General features: G+C 36.5%; 1 protein-coding gene and 1 pseudogene across 1 annotated transcript in view; one reads left to right on the forward strand and one right to left on the reverse strand.

The window, feature by feature from the left end:
- PPP1R21 (protein phosphatase 1 regulatory subunit 21) overlaps window positions 1-16,613 on the forward strand; it is a 54,681-nt gene that overhangs the window by 21,622 nt on the left and 16,446 nt on the right. Inside the window, exons 8-14 of the mRNA XM_045549562.1 lie at window positions 287-339; window positions 830-979; window positions 4,581-4,682; window positions 4,780-4,868; window positions 6,859-6,995; window positions 12,166-12,258; window positions 16,181-16,308. Coding sequence (XP_045405518.1) covers window positions 287-339; window positions 830-979; window positions 4,581-4,682; window positions 4,780-4,868; window positions 6,859-6,995; window positions 12,166-12,258; window positions 16,181-16,308 — 752 coding nt within the window. The remainder of the gene's footprint in view (window positions 1-286; window positions 340-829; window positions 980-4,580; window positions 4,683-4,779; window positions 4,869-6,858; window positions 6,996-12,165; window positions 12,259-16,180; window positions 16,309-16,613) is intronic.
- Window positions 8,118-9,209, reverse strand: LOC123636907 (annotated as a pseudogene).

Consider the following 16,613-nt stretch of genomic DNA (forward strand, 5'->3'; position numbering starts at 1 on the left):
TTGATAGTCCCCAAAGAAGTATTTGAAATGATTTTTAGAAATGAAAACGCAGGATTTGCTTTTTTTTAATCCTGAAGTTAAAAAAAATTAGAAATAATTACTTTATCTTGAGAAACGACTGATTCTATGTAAATTCCATTTGTCTCCTATACTGTGATTGTGGTGTTGATCATTTTAAATTCTTATGTAAAGCTGATTTTGCTGCAGAGCATTCTTTATTTTGCAGTTAAGCTGTTTTTCTATAAATGTAAAGTGAGACTTAATGTACATTATTTTTGTTTTGTAGAATATAGTCAATATAACGCTCTGAACGTTCCTCTCCACAATAGGAGACACCAGGTAAAGGATGAAGTGCATGTATTTATTTTCAGCCATGTGTATGCCAGGCTTTCCAGAAACAAGGATTAGTTGTTTGGGCCTCTGTTTAGTGCACTAAATCATTGCATTTAACTTTTGCTTTACTTGCTCCTACATTTCTTCAAAGTGTGTGACTTATTTTTTATTGAATTCATGAGTAATACAGATTTTTCCTATCTCTTATCTCATAACATTGGAACTCAGTTAATGGGGAGCACTAATTTTTTGTGCCATACTTGTAGGTTGGTAGACCTTATGCTTAAGTGGTCTAGGTTAAGTGGAGGAGGTGTATTTGCCCAAATTGGTGGCTTTCTAATTTACTTAAGTAGGAATATTGAAATTCAAGTGAGAGCAAGTGAATTTAAGAATTCACACTAGAATTCAAATGTTTTCTCTAGGAGCAGACTTAATAGAGTAGTGTTAGAATAATAATTTGATCGTTAACTTTAACTGTGTACTTTTCATTTTAAAGCTGAAGATGAGGGATATTGCTGGGCAGGCCCTGGCTTTTGTCCAAGATCTTGTGACGGCTCTTCTGAACTTTCACACCTACACGGAACAGAGGATTCAGATTTTTCCTGTTGATTCTGCCATTGACACTATATCTCCATTGAATCAGAAGGTAAATTTAACTCAGAATAGATTTTGTTTGCCCTGAACAAAGAGGCAGACATTATTTATTTTCAGACCACTTCTGTGCATCAACCAAGTACTGTGGAGGAATGGAAAAACACTAAAAGATAAAATATGACAAAAATGGAGATTCTTAAGAAATTAAACACTAGGGGAGTTGTTAAAAGACCTCAGTGTGAGTGAGAGGTATGGCCGGTAAATGGTACAAGATCACCAGGGAGGAAGATTGCTGTTGGTTATAATGTCTGGGAAGATTCTTCAGGGATTTGAATGGGCCTTGAAGAATGAGCAAGATTTGAAAAAGAGGAGAGAATTGGGATTTTTTTCCCCCCAGACGAGGGAAAGTCATGAGTAAAATCACGGAGCAGGAAAGCATAGGGAGTATGGGGAAAGAGGGTAGGGATGGGGAAGGAGTAATGAACAAACTGTCTTGGCTGGAGTGTGAAGTCTTGGAAGGGGAGGAATGGGAGGTAAGGTTGAAAAGAGAGAAGATGGCTACAGGTTCCGAAAGGCCCCTAAGGAAAGCTAAGGTGTGGACCTCCACTTTGTTTGTAGAATTAAGGCCTTTGTAGCTTTTTGATCAGGGGGTGACATAATTAAAAGTGCCATTTTATTGTTGGAAAAGTTATTTTGCTGGCATTTTTCGGTCTTCCTGTTTGTACTCGCTATGTAACTTTCATCACTGGGCATGTCTAAAAGCGAAACAACCTGTGTGGTGTAGTTGACCTTTTCCCTTCCTGCTGGGTTGTGGAATGGGAGTCAAACTGCCTCTCTAGCTGAACTTGGAGGGCATTTTCAGGGTTTGTGAGGTTTAAACAGGGTTTAAGTGTCACTTCCTTCAGTCTGTGTGCTATTTTGGGGGGCTTATTAGAGGTTGCTCGTTTCTTTCCTTTTTTCTCCCTAGCTAATTCTAAAAAATGATTTAAGGTAGCATGAAAGATTTCATTTAACTCAAAAGGATAAAATAAATGTTAGTGAGTGTATTAATTATGTATTGCTATGTAATAAGTCACTTCAAAACCTAGTAGTTTAAAACAACAAACATTTACTATCTCATACAGTTTCTGTGGGTCGAGAATTCAGGAGGTAATTTGCTGGGGGTTTCCAGTTCATAGTCCCTTACAAGGTTTCAGCCAAGATGTGGCTGGGGCTGAGGGGTTTGCTTCCTGGGTGGCTCACTGACATACCTTGTGAGTTCGAGCTGGGCGTTGGCTGGACGCCTCAGCTTTTCATTGCCTGCACTTCTCCATAATGTTAAGTGTGCTCGTGACATGGCAGCTAACTTCCCCCATAGCAAGTGATCCAAAAGAGAGCAGCAAGGTGGAAGCCACAGTGCCTTTTATGACATAGCCCAGGTAGTCACATACCATCACTTCTGCCATATTGTATCGGTCACACAGACCAACCCTGAGACAATGTAAGAGGGTAGTACACAAAGCCAAGAATACCAGGAGGTGGGGATCCTTGGGGCCATCTTGGAAGCTGGTTCCCACAGGAAGAACATTGATGGAAATGTACTCTAGGTACGTGGCAGTCTGAAGTGAATCATGCCACTCTTCTTACTTAATGGATTATTTTTCCCCGCTTGTTTTTGTGCATCATACATTGTTTCCAGGGTTTGAATAAGTGTTTATGTCCATGGATCTCCTAAGTGCCTATTAGTGTAGCCAAGACTTGGACTTTGGAGTCAGACTTCTGGGGTTCCCAGTCCAGGCCTGCCACTTTCTAGTTATATCCCCTTGGGAAATTTACTTAATCTCTCTGTGCTTCAGTTTCCTCATCTTTAAAGTGGGGGATAGAATACCTGCCTCGCAGATATGCATGGGTGAGATTTAAATAAGATAATACATGTAAGGCACTAAGAATATGCCTGGCATATAGTAAACACCCAGTAAAGTTTAGCTCTTATCATCGTCACCATTATGCCTTACACATAGGAAGCCCTCAGTAGGCGCTTCATTTTCATCAATTTTGGTCTTACTTCAGAAATCTCTTGAAGTGTATAGAAATTAAACTTTGGGCCTTTGAAATGTTCTTTAATATCACTGTGGCAAAAAGCTTTCAGAAGACCTGGATAGGGAAAACAGTACTGTAATATAATTATGCTTTCTTTCTTTCTTGTTTTTTTTTTTTTTTGAGACAGAGTCTCACTCTGTTGCCCAGGCTAGAGTGCCGTGGCATCAGCCTAGCTTACAGCAACCTCAAACTCCTGGGCTCAAGCAATCCTTCTGCCTCAGCCTCCTGAGTAGCTGGGACTACAGGCATGTGACACCATGCCTGGCTAATTTTTTCTATATATTTTTAGTTGTCCCTCCAATTTCTTTCTATTTTTAGTGGAGACGGGATCTCGCTCTTGCTTAGGCTGGTCTCGAACTCCTGAGCTCAAACGATCCACCTGCCTCGGCCTCCCAGAGTGCTAGGATTACAGGCGTGAACCACCGCGCCCAGCCTGTTATGCTTTTGTTAATACTTCCTATGATATTGAAAAATATTTTCTACCCAATACTCGTTCTTTGTCCATTATTGGAATTTTATTTTAGCTTGTTGCCATGCTATACCTACATGGTGAGAATCAAATATGTAAATCTTAATTCATCTGAAACACTTCATTACTTTGAAGTTCATATATTTCTCAGTATTTTACCTTTGGTGCTTTGGCATATGAAAGGCCCTTTCTGATTTTTCTAATAAGTCTGTAATATTAAAGGAGATTCAGAAACCATTTGTTAAAAGATGACCAGAGTGTTTAAACTTGTTCATAGAATCATAAAGTAGACCTTTAGACCTGTAAGATTGGTGTTCACCTTATTTTACAGCTCTAAAGGTTAAAGCCCCAAGAGATTGAGTTTCCCAGGGCCATATATCTGTGTAGTTTGCAGTAGAGTCAGTTGAATCACATTTTTGCAAAATGAGATCTTATACTTCTATACTGAGAAGTCAGAATTTCAGCTATTATGAAATACTTGAATAATTGAAATATCTCATAAGTGAAATTACCTTTTTTGCCTCTAAATTGTCTAAATGCCTATAGGGTTTTTTTTCTGAATCTAGTCTTTATACTGTATTAGTCTTTTGTAAATACTAAGGTATCAGTGGCAGTTATAAAAGATTTCATTTGATGATACATTCCTGAAATTTGTTAACCCTGAATATTGTATACAGTAAAATAAGAGATTGCCATGAGTAGGCTTGCATTTTGAAAATGAGGTATGTAACACAAAAATCTGTGTCATACAGTTTTGATTTTCAAATCTTAAGAAAAATTTTTTTTTAAACTGGGACCCCTGTGGAGAAGCAGGTGCTCAGGGAAGCTGGCTTGTTGGTGCTAGGTTGTAATGCAGTGTCCCTCCCCATTTCCTCTGATCCTGTTTGTTAATTGTGTCACCCCTCTGGTGGTTCCTCAATTTGGAATGGTATGGGGACTTGGGGACATTATCTGGGACTATTAGAGGGGAGCATCTGTGCAAAAGCCAAATTTCCAGGAAAAGTTTCCAAAAGAATTTAGGTTTATAAGTCAGTGGGTTCATTCAGAAATGTGTTGTTTGTTGTTTTCCAGTGATTTAATTCACAGTTCCTTCCCTCCTATTTAGTTCTCACAGTACCTTCATGAAAATGCGTCCTATGTCCGCCCTCTTGAGGAAGGAATGCTTCATTTATTTGAAAGCATCACTGAGGATACTGTGACTGTCCTGGTAATTGTCTTCCTTGCTTTATTAATACTTCTGGAAACTGGGAATTCCTCTTTGCTCAATAGCACTTTTAAACTGTGAAATTATTTTTCTTTTCCAGGAGACAACTGTGAAATTGAAAACTTTTTCAGAGCATTTAACCTCCTACATATGTTTTCTTAGGAAGATTCTTCCTTATCAGTTAAAAAGGTACTTACCCCTGGAGGCCAGGGAGCTTGGGGAATTGTGGGTGTAACTTGATCTGCTCTGGGGTTAATGAAATAGTAATATGTGCCTCTTGTGATCAGCTGATTGGGACTTTTGTGAAGAGGAAAAGCATAGTTGAACAGCATAAACTTATATGTAAGAAAATGAAATTGTAGTCTGTCAGCTACAGTTTTTCAGTAGTTCTGTACTATGGTTACTATTTTCCCTTTGTGGGAAGTAAACATCTAGATGGGCATTGTAATAGTGAACTTTACATTTGCTTTTATAATCTTTACGTTTCTTTGAAAAGGTGTATTCTTGTATTTATTATTAGTGACTTAACTTATAAACAAAAAACTAGCCTAGGCCTTATAGGATATGTCATTTAGTAATCTTTCATCTTTCCACCTGATGTATTTCTGGAAAGGCAGAAAAAATAATATATATTACTGGAAATTTGATAATATTGCTTGTAAGTTAGCTCTTGGTCTAAAACTACCAAGACTCCTATTTTATCTAAATCTTTTCATTGTAAGATTTAGCCTTTGTAAAACAAATCAAAGAATAATATATCTGGAACATAAGAAAAATAAGGACATATTTATTACAGTATATTGTAAAATAAGGTTTAGAAAATATGTAGGTTAATCACTTACAGATATTGAAAATATGTAATTATAGTTCATAAGTCCTTATAAATCTAAAGTAGTATTATCTTTTCAAAAATATAAAATTTCATTATTAAAAAATTTAAAAAAATTAAAAAAATTAATATATGTTAAGAGACATCCTATTTCCTAATTCTAACCTAACAGGATATTTCAGTAACCAAATTCTATGATTTGTTCATGTGTTAGGATTTTAGGAATCTGAGAATTATGACCTACACTAATAATTATGAATTATAGTTTCATTTAGATCTTTATGTTATAGTTCAGTATAATTAAAGTTTTTTTTTTTTTTGAAAAATGACTCTAGAAGTTTAACATTAAAATTGAATATACCTTATTGATTTGGCTTATGTTTAGGAAGAATCTGTTTAAAAACCATTATAGAAGTATTTACTATTGGAAAAATTTATGCATTTTTATTTTATCTTCATTTTTTTCATGATTACAATTTTAAAAACACTGGATAAATCCTTTCTTGAGCTAAGATTTCTGTTTTTGGAATGTTCTATCCAATATGGTTTCAGCTCTGCCTCATGAGTTATTTGTGTTTTTAGGCAATTTGGGGGGCATTGGTTGAAATACCACTTTAATTGACAAGATGACCTACTATTTAGTAGTAAATGAGCTTAGAATGGAATGAAGCTGTCTGCTGTAAATCAAGTAGAAGCGAAATGGCAAGGGAGAGAGAATGGATGTAATTAAGATTCCATGCTAACTTTTCTGGCTTTGTATAAAAAGCTTTTTTTACTTGATTACCTCCACATGTTTTCATTAACACTGTTGAGTCCACATTTTTTTAACCTCATAATTAAGTTTTCCCATGTAACTATTTAAAGTTGAAAATGATAAAATGTATTTTATGAATGTTAAACATTTACTTTTAAATTTGAGCCTCTAGATTGTTTTTTCCACTCTGTTTGGCATTTGAAAAACTACATATACTCAAAAAGGTTTTTTAGTGATTCTCTGCTAGTATCAGTGGCAATAATACCAGTTCCTGTATAATTAATTTTCTTGAGGAATTCAGTTCATGAAATATTTTTTTCTTGTAAATATTAAGGATTTTTAATCTTTCAAATATTAAAAATATTTTAATGTTTTTGTGTTGCTTTTTCTTCCATTCAGTCTCTGGTACTCCATCGGCATTTATAGCAAGCAGCATGTGTTTCATGATGTAGAAAATGGAACCATATAAATGAGATCAAATTCCTTTTTCTGCTTGTCTCTCTTTGGATATTGTTGTTTGAGAATTTAAATGGTTTCTAATAGCTAACTGAAAATCATTCAGGATGCTGACTTCTTAAAAATATGCCCATTCCTAGTTTAGAAGAAGAATGTGAATCTTCTCTTTGCACATCCGCATTAAGAGCCAGGAATCTAGAGCTGTCCCAGGACATGAAAAAGATGACAGCTGTGTTTGAGAAGCTGCAGACTTATGTTGCTCTTCTCGCCTTGCCAAGTAAGTCTGTTATTCATGGTTCAACTTGAAGGACTTCAGAGTACAAGAAGCAGCAGTAGGGAGATAGTTTAGCTTAGTAGAGTGAGAGGAGCACAGGATCTTGAGTCAGAAAAACTCAAATTTAAAACCTCCAGCCCTTTATACCTTTCTTGGGCAAAACACTTTGCCTTTCTACATTTCTGTTTTCCTGTTTATAAATAGAGTTAAATGTTGTGATTATGAAGTTAAGAATGTAAAATATCAGGCATTGAATGTGCATTAAATATTAATTTTTAATATGTAATTAATATTTATTAATTCCCTTTCTCTCTTTTTTAAATGAGGAGGGACAAATCATAAGAATTTGTAGCAACTAAGCTTTAGTAGTAAAAATGCCATTTGTTTCCCTTTGTCCTAACTTGGAAAAAGTATTTTCACGTAACTGAATGGACCTTAGTATAAATGACATTTTAAAGAATGCCATGGTTTTTTTCCTAGTACTGTGATTTTTTTTTTCTAAAACAGCTTTATTGTGATATAATGTACATACCATACAACTTACCACTTTAAAATGTATAATTTAGTGATTTTTAGTAAATTCACAGATATGTGTATCATCATTACAATTTTAGAACATTTAATCACTTCAAGAAGAAACCCCATGTCCTTTACCTATCACCTCGTATTTCCCCATTCCTCCCCTCCCTGTCCCTTAAGCAACTACTAATCTACTTTCTATTTGCCTACTCTGGACATTTCATATAAATGGAGTCATATAATATGTGGTCTTTTCTGACTGTTTTCTTTCACTTAGCATATTTTTTTTAAGATTCATACATGTTATAGCATGTATTTGTACTTCATTACTTTTTATTGCAGAATAATACTCTGTTTTATGGATGTACTACATTTTATTTATCCATTCGTCAGGTAATGGACATTTGGGTTCTTTCTACATTTTGGCTGTTACGAATAATGATGCCATAGACACGAGTGTACCAGTTTATGTATGGACATATCTTTTCATTTCTTTGGGGTGTACCTAGGAATAGAAGTGTTGGGTCATGCAGTAACTCTATGTTTAACTGTTTGAGGAACTGCCAGATTATCTTCCAAAGTGCTGTTACTATTTCCAAAGTGCAAAAGTAATTGTAGTTTCGTACTGTGAATTTTAAATCATTATAACTAGGCTCAAACACATCTTTATTAATCAAAATAGGAACCATTAAAATCAACACATTTTTGCCAACGAGAAATAAGTTTGTTTATTCCTGTAGCATAAAAACCTGTGTTCTTGGATTCGACGAAATTTTGGAAAGCATTTTCTGTATCCTGCTGGTTGTGAAAGCATTTTCCCTGCAAAAAGTTGTCGAGATGCTTGAAAAAGTGGTAGTCAGTTGATGAGAGGTCAGGTGAATATGGTGGATGAGGCAAAAGTTCATAGCCTAATTCGTTCAACTTTTGAAGCGTTGGTTGTGTGGTGTGCAGTCGGACGTTGGTGTAGGGAAGAATTGGGCCCTTTCTGTTGTCCAATGCCGGCTGCAGGTGTTGCAGTTTCCAGTGCATCTCATCCATTTGCTGAACAGACTTCTCAGATGGAATGGTTTCACCAGGATTCAGAAAGCTGTAGTGGATCAGACCGGCAGCAGACCACCAAACAGTGACCATGACCTTTTTTTTGGTTCAAGTTTGGCTTTGGAAAGTGCTTTGGAGCTTCATCTCAGTCGAACCACTGAGCTGGTCATCACCTGATGTCATATAAAATCCCCTTTTCGTCATATGTCACAATCCAATCGAGAAATGGTTCGTTGTCGTTGCATACAAGAAGAGAAGACGGCACTTCAAAATAATGATTTTTTTTTTATTTTTGGTCAGCTTATGAGGCACCCACTTATCAAGCTTTTTCACCTTTCCAATTCGCTTCAAGTGCCAAATGACTCTAGAATGGTTGACATTGAGTTCTTTAGCAACTTCTCGTTAATTGTAAGAGGATCAGCTTCCATAATTGTTCTCAATTGGTTGTTGTCAACTTTTGATGGCCAGCCACTGCACTCCTCATCTTTAAGGCTCTTCTTTGCAAAACTTCTTGAACCACCATTGCACTGTACGTTCGTTAGCAGTTCCTGGGCCAAATGTGTTGTTGATGTTGCAAGTTGTCTCCGCCGCTTTACCACCCCTTTTGAACTCGAGTAAGAAAATCGCTCACATTTGCTTTCTGTCCAACATCAATTCCATAGTCTAAAATAAATATAGACAGCGAGTAACAAGTCATTAGCAAAAAACATAAAATGATAAATACACATTAAAATGGTGTATAACACAACCACAACCACATTTATTTAAGAATGCATTCCAATATCAAATGGCAAATTTCAGAGATGCTAAAACTGCAGTTACTTTTGCACCAACCTAATACATTCCTACCAGCAGTGTATGAAGGTTCCAGTGTCTCCACATTCTCACTAACACTATTATCTAACTTCTTTATTTTAGCCATCCTACTGGGTATAAAGTAGTAGCTCATTGTGGTTTTGATTAGCATTTCCCTGATGGCTAGTGATGTTGAACATCTCTTAATGTGCTTATTGGCATTCGTATATCTTCTTTGCAGAGATTTTTATTGAAATCCTTTCTGTATTTTTCAATTAAATTGTCTTTTTATTATCAAATTGTCAGAGTTCTTAATATGGATACAAGTCCCTTATTGGATGTATGATTTACAATATTTTCTTCCATTTTGTGGGTTGTCTTTTCACTGTCTTGGTAGTGTCCTTTGCAGCACGACAGTTCTTAATTTTGATGAAGTCCAATTTTCTGTTTTTTCTTTAGTTGCTCTTGCTTTTGATGTCACATTTAAGACTCCATTGTCAAATCCGAGGTTATGTCCTTCTATATTTTCCCCATATTTTCTTCTAAGAGTTTTATAATTTTAGCTCTTACATTTAGGTCTTTGATTCATTTTGAGTTAAATTTTTGTATATGGTGCCAGGTAAGAGTACAACTTCATCTTTTGCATGTGGCTATCCAGTTGTCCCAGCACCATTTATTGAAAAGACTATTCTTTCCCTATTGAGTGATCTTGGCACCCTTGTCAAGAGTCAGTTTACTGTAGGTGCATAGATTTATTTCTCTGGACTCTCAGTGCATTGATTTAAATATTTCATTGATCTAAATAAATGTCTGTCCTATGCCAGCACCACACTGTCTTGATGACTGTTGCTTTGTAGTAAATTTTGAGATTAGAAAGTGTGATTCCTCCTACTTTGTTCTTCTTTTTCAAGAGTTCTTTAATTTCTTTAAACACTATTTTCTAGTTTTCAGAGCATAAATTTTGCATGGTGGTGCTGCTTCTTAGAGAGTTCAGCCTTGGGAATGCTCATGGTCACCCTGAGATGGTAGTGGTGTCTCCTTCCCTAAGCTCCACTAATTGCTGGATGATTGCTTTCTTGTTTTCAAAATGCCTTGGAACATAACATGTCTGCAGATGGAATCAATTAAATGTGGACTCCTTTACAGGTATAGTTTGGACCTAGCATATACCTCACAGGTATAGTTTTTCAAGTCAGTGTTTGATATTTGCTCTGACCCCAGGAGGGCTCCTCCTAGCCGTTTCTGTCCCTGGTTCTCTCTGTTAAACCAGCCAGACTAGAGTTTAATTTACATCTCTAAGAAATCTATGAATTTCCTCTTAATTGCTTTCACTACAGCTCTAGGTCTTTTTTTAGAGAGTACCCTTAAGCTTGAATTTATCCATATTCTGTTGCAAATTAATCAATTCCTTTGAGAAGAGAGTCAAAGCTCTTGTTTTAAGGTTTACTTATCCCCTGGAGTAAATCTCTGAGCCATAGTTCTGGTGCTGGGATGGGGACAGTGGCAGCACTTCCCTGTGAGGGACACCCTCTTGTTAGGAGCTGAGTGCTTGGTATTGGAGGGAAGGACAGCAGTCTCTGGTCTCCTTGGTCTGCCTTCTTCAGTGTGGAACCCCTGTTGATGGGCTGGGGCAGGGTTTATCAGGGCCCCAGTTTTCTCAGCAGCACCGTGCCCAAGGTAGAGCCTCTGTCCCAGGAATGGGTGCTGGATGAAAGAAGGGAACCCTCCCCCACCTCTTGGCCTGCTCTTGTCCAGAACTTAGTCTCAGAGACAGGTAGCTGGGTGCAAATTGAGAAATCCAGCCCTCCAGCTAGGAGTTGGGAGAGAGGGAGTCCTGTGTTCTTGGCTTTACCTGTTATTGGGAATGGAGTTTCGGTCTATATGATCTGGTGAGGAGAGGGAGGGAGAGAGTGAGCCTTGATTTACATACCACAGATTCTTTCTATTCTTACTGAGTCGTTAAAGATTTTCTTGAGTAAATGTTTCTTCATTGGCTGTATGCCTTTAGAACCATTTTCTGAGACTTTAAGTGTTTGGGGTTTTTTGGAATTTTCACCAGTTTCACTGGGGAGCTGGTCCTTAGAGCTCTTCATGCTGTCATGGCAGAAGTGGAACTCTCTGATGTTTGAATAAGAGTGTTTTAGTGATGTTCAGCAAATAATAATGTGTAGGGAGTGAAAAAAGTGAGAAATGTGTTATATGATAACAAGATAATAATTTACAAAGAGTTTAATTTTAAAAAGAAGGCCAAGTGTGGTGGCTCTTGCCTGTAATACCAGCACTGTAGGAGGCTGAGACAAGAGATCACTTGAGGCCAGGAGTTTGAGACCAACCTGGGCAACATAGTCAGACCCCATCTCTACAAAAAAATAAAAAACAATTAGCTGGGTGTGGTGGTACACACCTGTAGTCCTGGCTATTCATGAGGCTGAGGCAGGAGGATCCCTTGAGCCCAGAAGTTTGAGGTTACTGTGAAGTATGATTGTGCCACTGTACTCCAGTCAGAGTGACAGAGTGAGACCCTGTATCTTAAATAAATAAGTGAATGAATGAATGAAGCATGAAGACCTAATCCTATTTAGCAATTTAATTTTGATTCTCAACCTCAACCATTAAAAATAATTGGTGGACATGAGAGATACAAATCATTTAGATGTATCTGTGTTTATTACCATTATATCTGAATGTATCTGCAAAAATTTTAAGAGCCATTATTTCCAACATATTACAAGTAGTCATCATTCTCCGTCTTCTCCCCTAGAAGATATGGGGGCAGTCCCTTTTCAAGAGAATGCTTAGGTTTGTGATTTTGGTTTTCTAGGTACAGAGCCAGATGGACTCCTTCGAACAAACTACAGTTCTGTCTTAACAAATGTTGGTGCTGCTCTGCATGGGTTTCATGATGTCATGAAAGGTAAGCTTTAACAAAGAACATAAATAAGCTTAAAACCTTCACTCCACTTTCTCAGATCTGCTGGAATGAGATTTAAACAAACACTGCCAAGTGTAATAGACCCCAGATAAAGGCCTGGTAGCATTTGGATTATGTCGAAGTGCACAGCTCACCGCCTTCTGCTTTTCCCATCTGCTGCATTTCTGAAGGTAAACAAAGTGCTGAAGAGAAGTCCTTGTGCACAGTACTTTAGCCAGAAATACATTACACTGATTTTAGGCAGGTATGTGAGTTTTACCAAACCAGACATGCTGTTCAGAGGCATTTAGCAAAATACTTTGATCTTGTTAGAGGCCAAGCATGAAGGAATTGAGGAAACCAAGGTTTAAAGTCCCCAGAAAGAATATGCTAACTTTCCACCATCCTGTGCATTTTAATGTCTAAATGCCTGTTTTAAGTCCTATCTTATTCAGCATAGCCTTAAGAAATGAAGGTCTGTTTTTAAACCTTGGTCAGTTTTCAGTTGCCTTTGTGGTCCTAAGAATATGCTCTGCCGTAGGGCAGAGGGAAATCTCTTAATGCATTTCATGTGCTTCTTTGCCAGTGATTCTTAGTCCCGACTAATCTAAAGGTTTACATTGCTTCTGAGTTCTCCCCTTTCTTTTTTTTAGAGACAGGAGAGGGAAAGGAGGAGAGGGCAGGGTTATTAGAAATAGCCCAGGTACCTAGATCATTCATTGTGGTGGTTAAACAATCAGTGACCAGTTACTAATTTCACAGAAAATAATTTTTAAAAACTTAAAACTATGTTGTATAACATGTGTAAGAGGTGGGTATTTGGGGCCCTCTTATATATTGGCACATAGGCTGAGACACTGGGTTTCATTCTTGGTCTCAGCGTCATTACCAAGCACCACTTTACCATTCAGTGGAGTGTGAGCCTTCCTGTGTCTTGTCTTCAATTATAAGGAACTTTAAAAGTCACTGTACTTCTGGAGCTAGCCCTGGTTTCAGAAGTCACATGTTGGATAGGCAGTCTGGGGTGGCAATTGACAATATTCAACTCCAATCCTGCAGAACTTAGTCTGGTCTATAGAAAACCCAAGAGCCGGTGGTTTTTTTCCTGTGCCACTTTTGATTTGAGGAGCTAAGACTTAGCTGTAGTCCTACAATCCAGAACGTTACTTAGCCTAGAACCATGCCACTGAAACCACAAGTACCTCTGTGACTATAGGCTTTTTTGTTTTTAAAATTTTTCTATGCTGAAACATGTTGACCATCCCTAATCAAAAATTCAAAACCTGAAATGCTTCAAAATCTAAAACTTTCTGAACGCCAGCATGATGCCACAAGTGGAAAATTCCATAGCTGACTTCATGTGATGTGACAGGTCACAGTCAAAACTTTATTTCATGCACAAAATTATTAAAAATATTGTATAAAATTACCTTCAGGCTATATATATAAAGCGTATGTGAAACATAAATGGATTTCATGTTTAAACTGGAGTCCCATCCCCATGATATCTCATTATGTAAATGTAAATATTCCAAAATTTGAAAAAATCCAAAATCCAAAACACTTCTGGTCCCAAGCATTTCAGATATGGGATGCTCAATCTATTGGTTGGTAGGCTAGCCTCAGTGTAAAAAGAGGGATTTATAAAAATATGTATCCTACATGGAATTAAAATGGGAATGAATTCATCTTTTAAATAGTCATATTCTAAGTAAGAAGTGTTTGGTCTTTAGCCGCAGAGAGGTCTAAAGCAGGTAGACTCATAGGAAATGTAAAAGAAAAAATAAATCTAGGTCATATGATTCCTTTGTATTTTTTGGAGTTAAAATTTAATGTCGAGGAACACCCTAAATAATTAAAATATTTGGGCTAAATAAAGAGTAAACAATTCCATTAAGAGAATGATTATAATCAAACTAGAATAGCATTGTTCTTAGTATTGTACCTCTTTCGTAAGTACCTCAATTACCTACCAGTCAACCAAGATTGCCTACCAACCAAGTTGTATTATTATAACATTGTATACTTCCAGTAAAATATTGAATAAAACTATCTGTGGTGTGTTGAAAGAAAATGTCTCTTTTAGGGACTAGCAAATTCAATATATAAAAAATGGGCCGGGCGTGGTGGCTCACGCCTGTAATCCTAGCACTCTGGGAGGCTGAGGCGGGTGGATCGCTCGAGGTCAGGAGTTCAAGACCAGCCTGAGCAAGAGCGAGACCCCGTCTCTACTAAAAATAGAAAGAAATTATCTGGCCAATTAAAAACATATATGAAAAAAATTAGCCGGGCATGGTGGTACATGCCTGTAGTCCCAGCTACTTGGGAGGCTGAGGCAGTAGGATCGCTTAAGCTAAGGAGTTTGAGGTTGTTGTGAGCTAGGCTGACGCCACGGCACTCACTCTAGCCCAGGAAACAAAGCGAGACTCTGTCTCAAAAAAATATGTATATACATATACAAAAAATGTCCAGCCTTCTAATTGAATTTTTATATACTTGGATATCTTATGAATATATAGAGGATAATCATTTCTTTTCAAAAACATATTGAACATAATAGTAATGTACCATGCCTGTATCAAAACATCACACATACCCTATAAATATATATACCTATTATGTACCCATAATAATTAAAAATTTAAAAAAATAGTAACATACCAATTGGTTCCTTTGCTCTGACAACTGTACCATAGTAATATAAGATGTTAACAATAAGAAAAATTGGTTGAGGGGTATAGAGAAACTCTCTGTAACTTTTCTATAAATCTAAAACTATCCTAAATAAGTGCATGTATACAAGTATATAAAAGTATATATAAGTACATGTATTAATTAATTAAAAAATTTCGTAGTTTTAAAATTTTAGTAAAAGTAATCTTGTTCATAGGACATAGTATAATAATTTTGACTTAAAATATCATGATCATATCAGGTTAAATCTCAAATACCATTTCTTTCCAAATAGTCTTATTTGAGCCTTTAATTATCTGTAGTCTAAAATCAACTAAATTTCTTGATTCTGAATAAATGAAATTCTCTGCATACACACCTGCTTTCTTATTAAAAGTTAATTTCCATGTTTTGTGATTTACTTTAGCTTTGTTGGTACTGATAATTAGTGTTCTCTAACTGAAATATTCTGACAAATTCAAAGGAGGATGTATTGTAAACGCTTTATATTTCAAAAATATAATTACTCTTCCTTGTAAATCAATATTCTTTTTATAATTCTTCCATTTTCCCTTGTTTCCAGGACAAAATTATTATATCTGTAAGAGACCCAGAAAACTCCAAAGCTTAGCTATTTGGCCAATCTCACCTTAAAGTTAAGAATTTCTCTTAACCTTTTAAAATTTAAGCCTCTTCTCTGCCTTTATTGTAATATTGGACTGGAGGCAGTAGTAGCACAGGAGGCCAGACACTGGAGTATCCAGTCCTTATTTGGCTGAGCAGACATGTCTCATTGGTAGTTAGGGTGTATACTAGCAAACTAGCTAAGGTCCAAGAAGGATTTTGGGACACTGTTCCTATGTTGGCTGTTCTGTTGCAGCCTCCTGAGTTGCTTATATAAGTACAAAATGATTTCTCATTAGTGTTTGCTAGACTATCAAAGCAATAGTTTTTAACTGATAAATACTGGTCAAGGTCATTTACCCAATGTTAGAATAAGGGCTAATACTCAGATGAGAAAGAATCAAACCCACAAGGTGGTGGTTATAGTAAAGACATTCAAGATGGTGTTAAGAAACTCACTTTTTTCCATTCTTTCCACGTGGATTTGTGATAGTCCTGACACTTGGGACCATTTTTGTCAAATTTACTTATAAGTTTGTAAAAGTAGGTATGAGAAGTGAATGGGGTGGTTATTTGTATGCAACTTGTATATAGATAATAATGAGTTTTCATTTAATTGCTTTTATAGATATTTCCAAACATTATAGTCAAAAAGCTACAATAGAGCATGAACTTCCAACAGCAACACAAAAGCTGATAACAACTAATGACTGTATCCTCTCATCAGTAGTGGCATTAACAAATGGAGCAGGAAAGGTAATTATTCTCTGGCTTACATTGATGTCAAGTTTAATTCTTATATGTGCTCCTTTTTTCTTTTTCTTTTTCTTTTTTCTTGAATGACATAGGAAAATTGATCTGTAAAAGGATTTTAGAATATGAGGCTTTTTTATAAAATAAAGTTGTTTCCTTTTCTCCCCTCCCTATCCAATATTTAAAACAATATGGGCCCATGCAGTGGCTCACACCTGTAATCCCAGTGCTTTAGGAGGCTGAGGTGGGAGGATTGCTTGAGGCCAGGAGTTCAAGACCAGTGTGGGCAACATAGTGAGACCCCTGTC

This window comes from Lemur catta, chromosome 4, assembly GCF_020740605.2.
Source record: "Lemur catta isolate mLemCat1 chromosome 4, mLemCat1.pri, whole genome shotgun sequence".
Lineage (NCBI taxonomy): Eukaryota > Metazoa > Chordata > Mammalia > Primates > Lemuridae > Lemur > Lemur catta.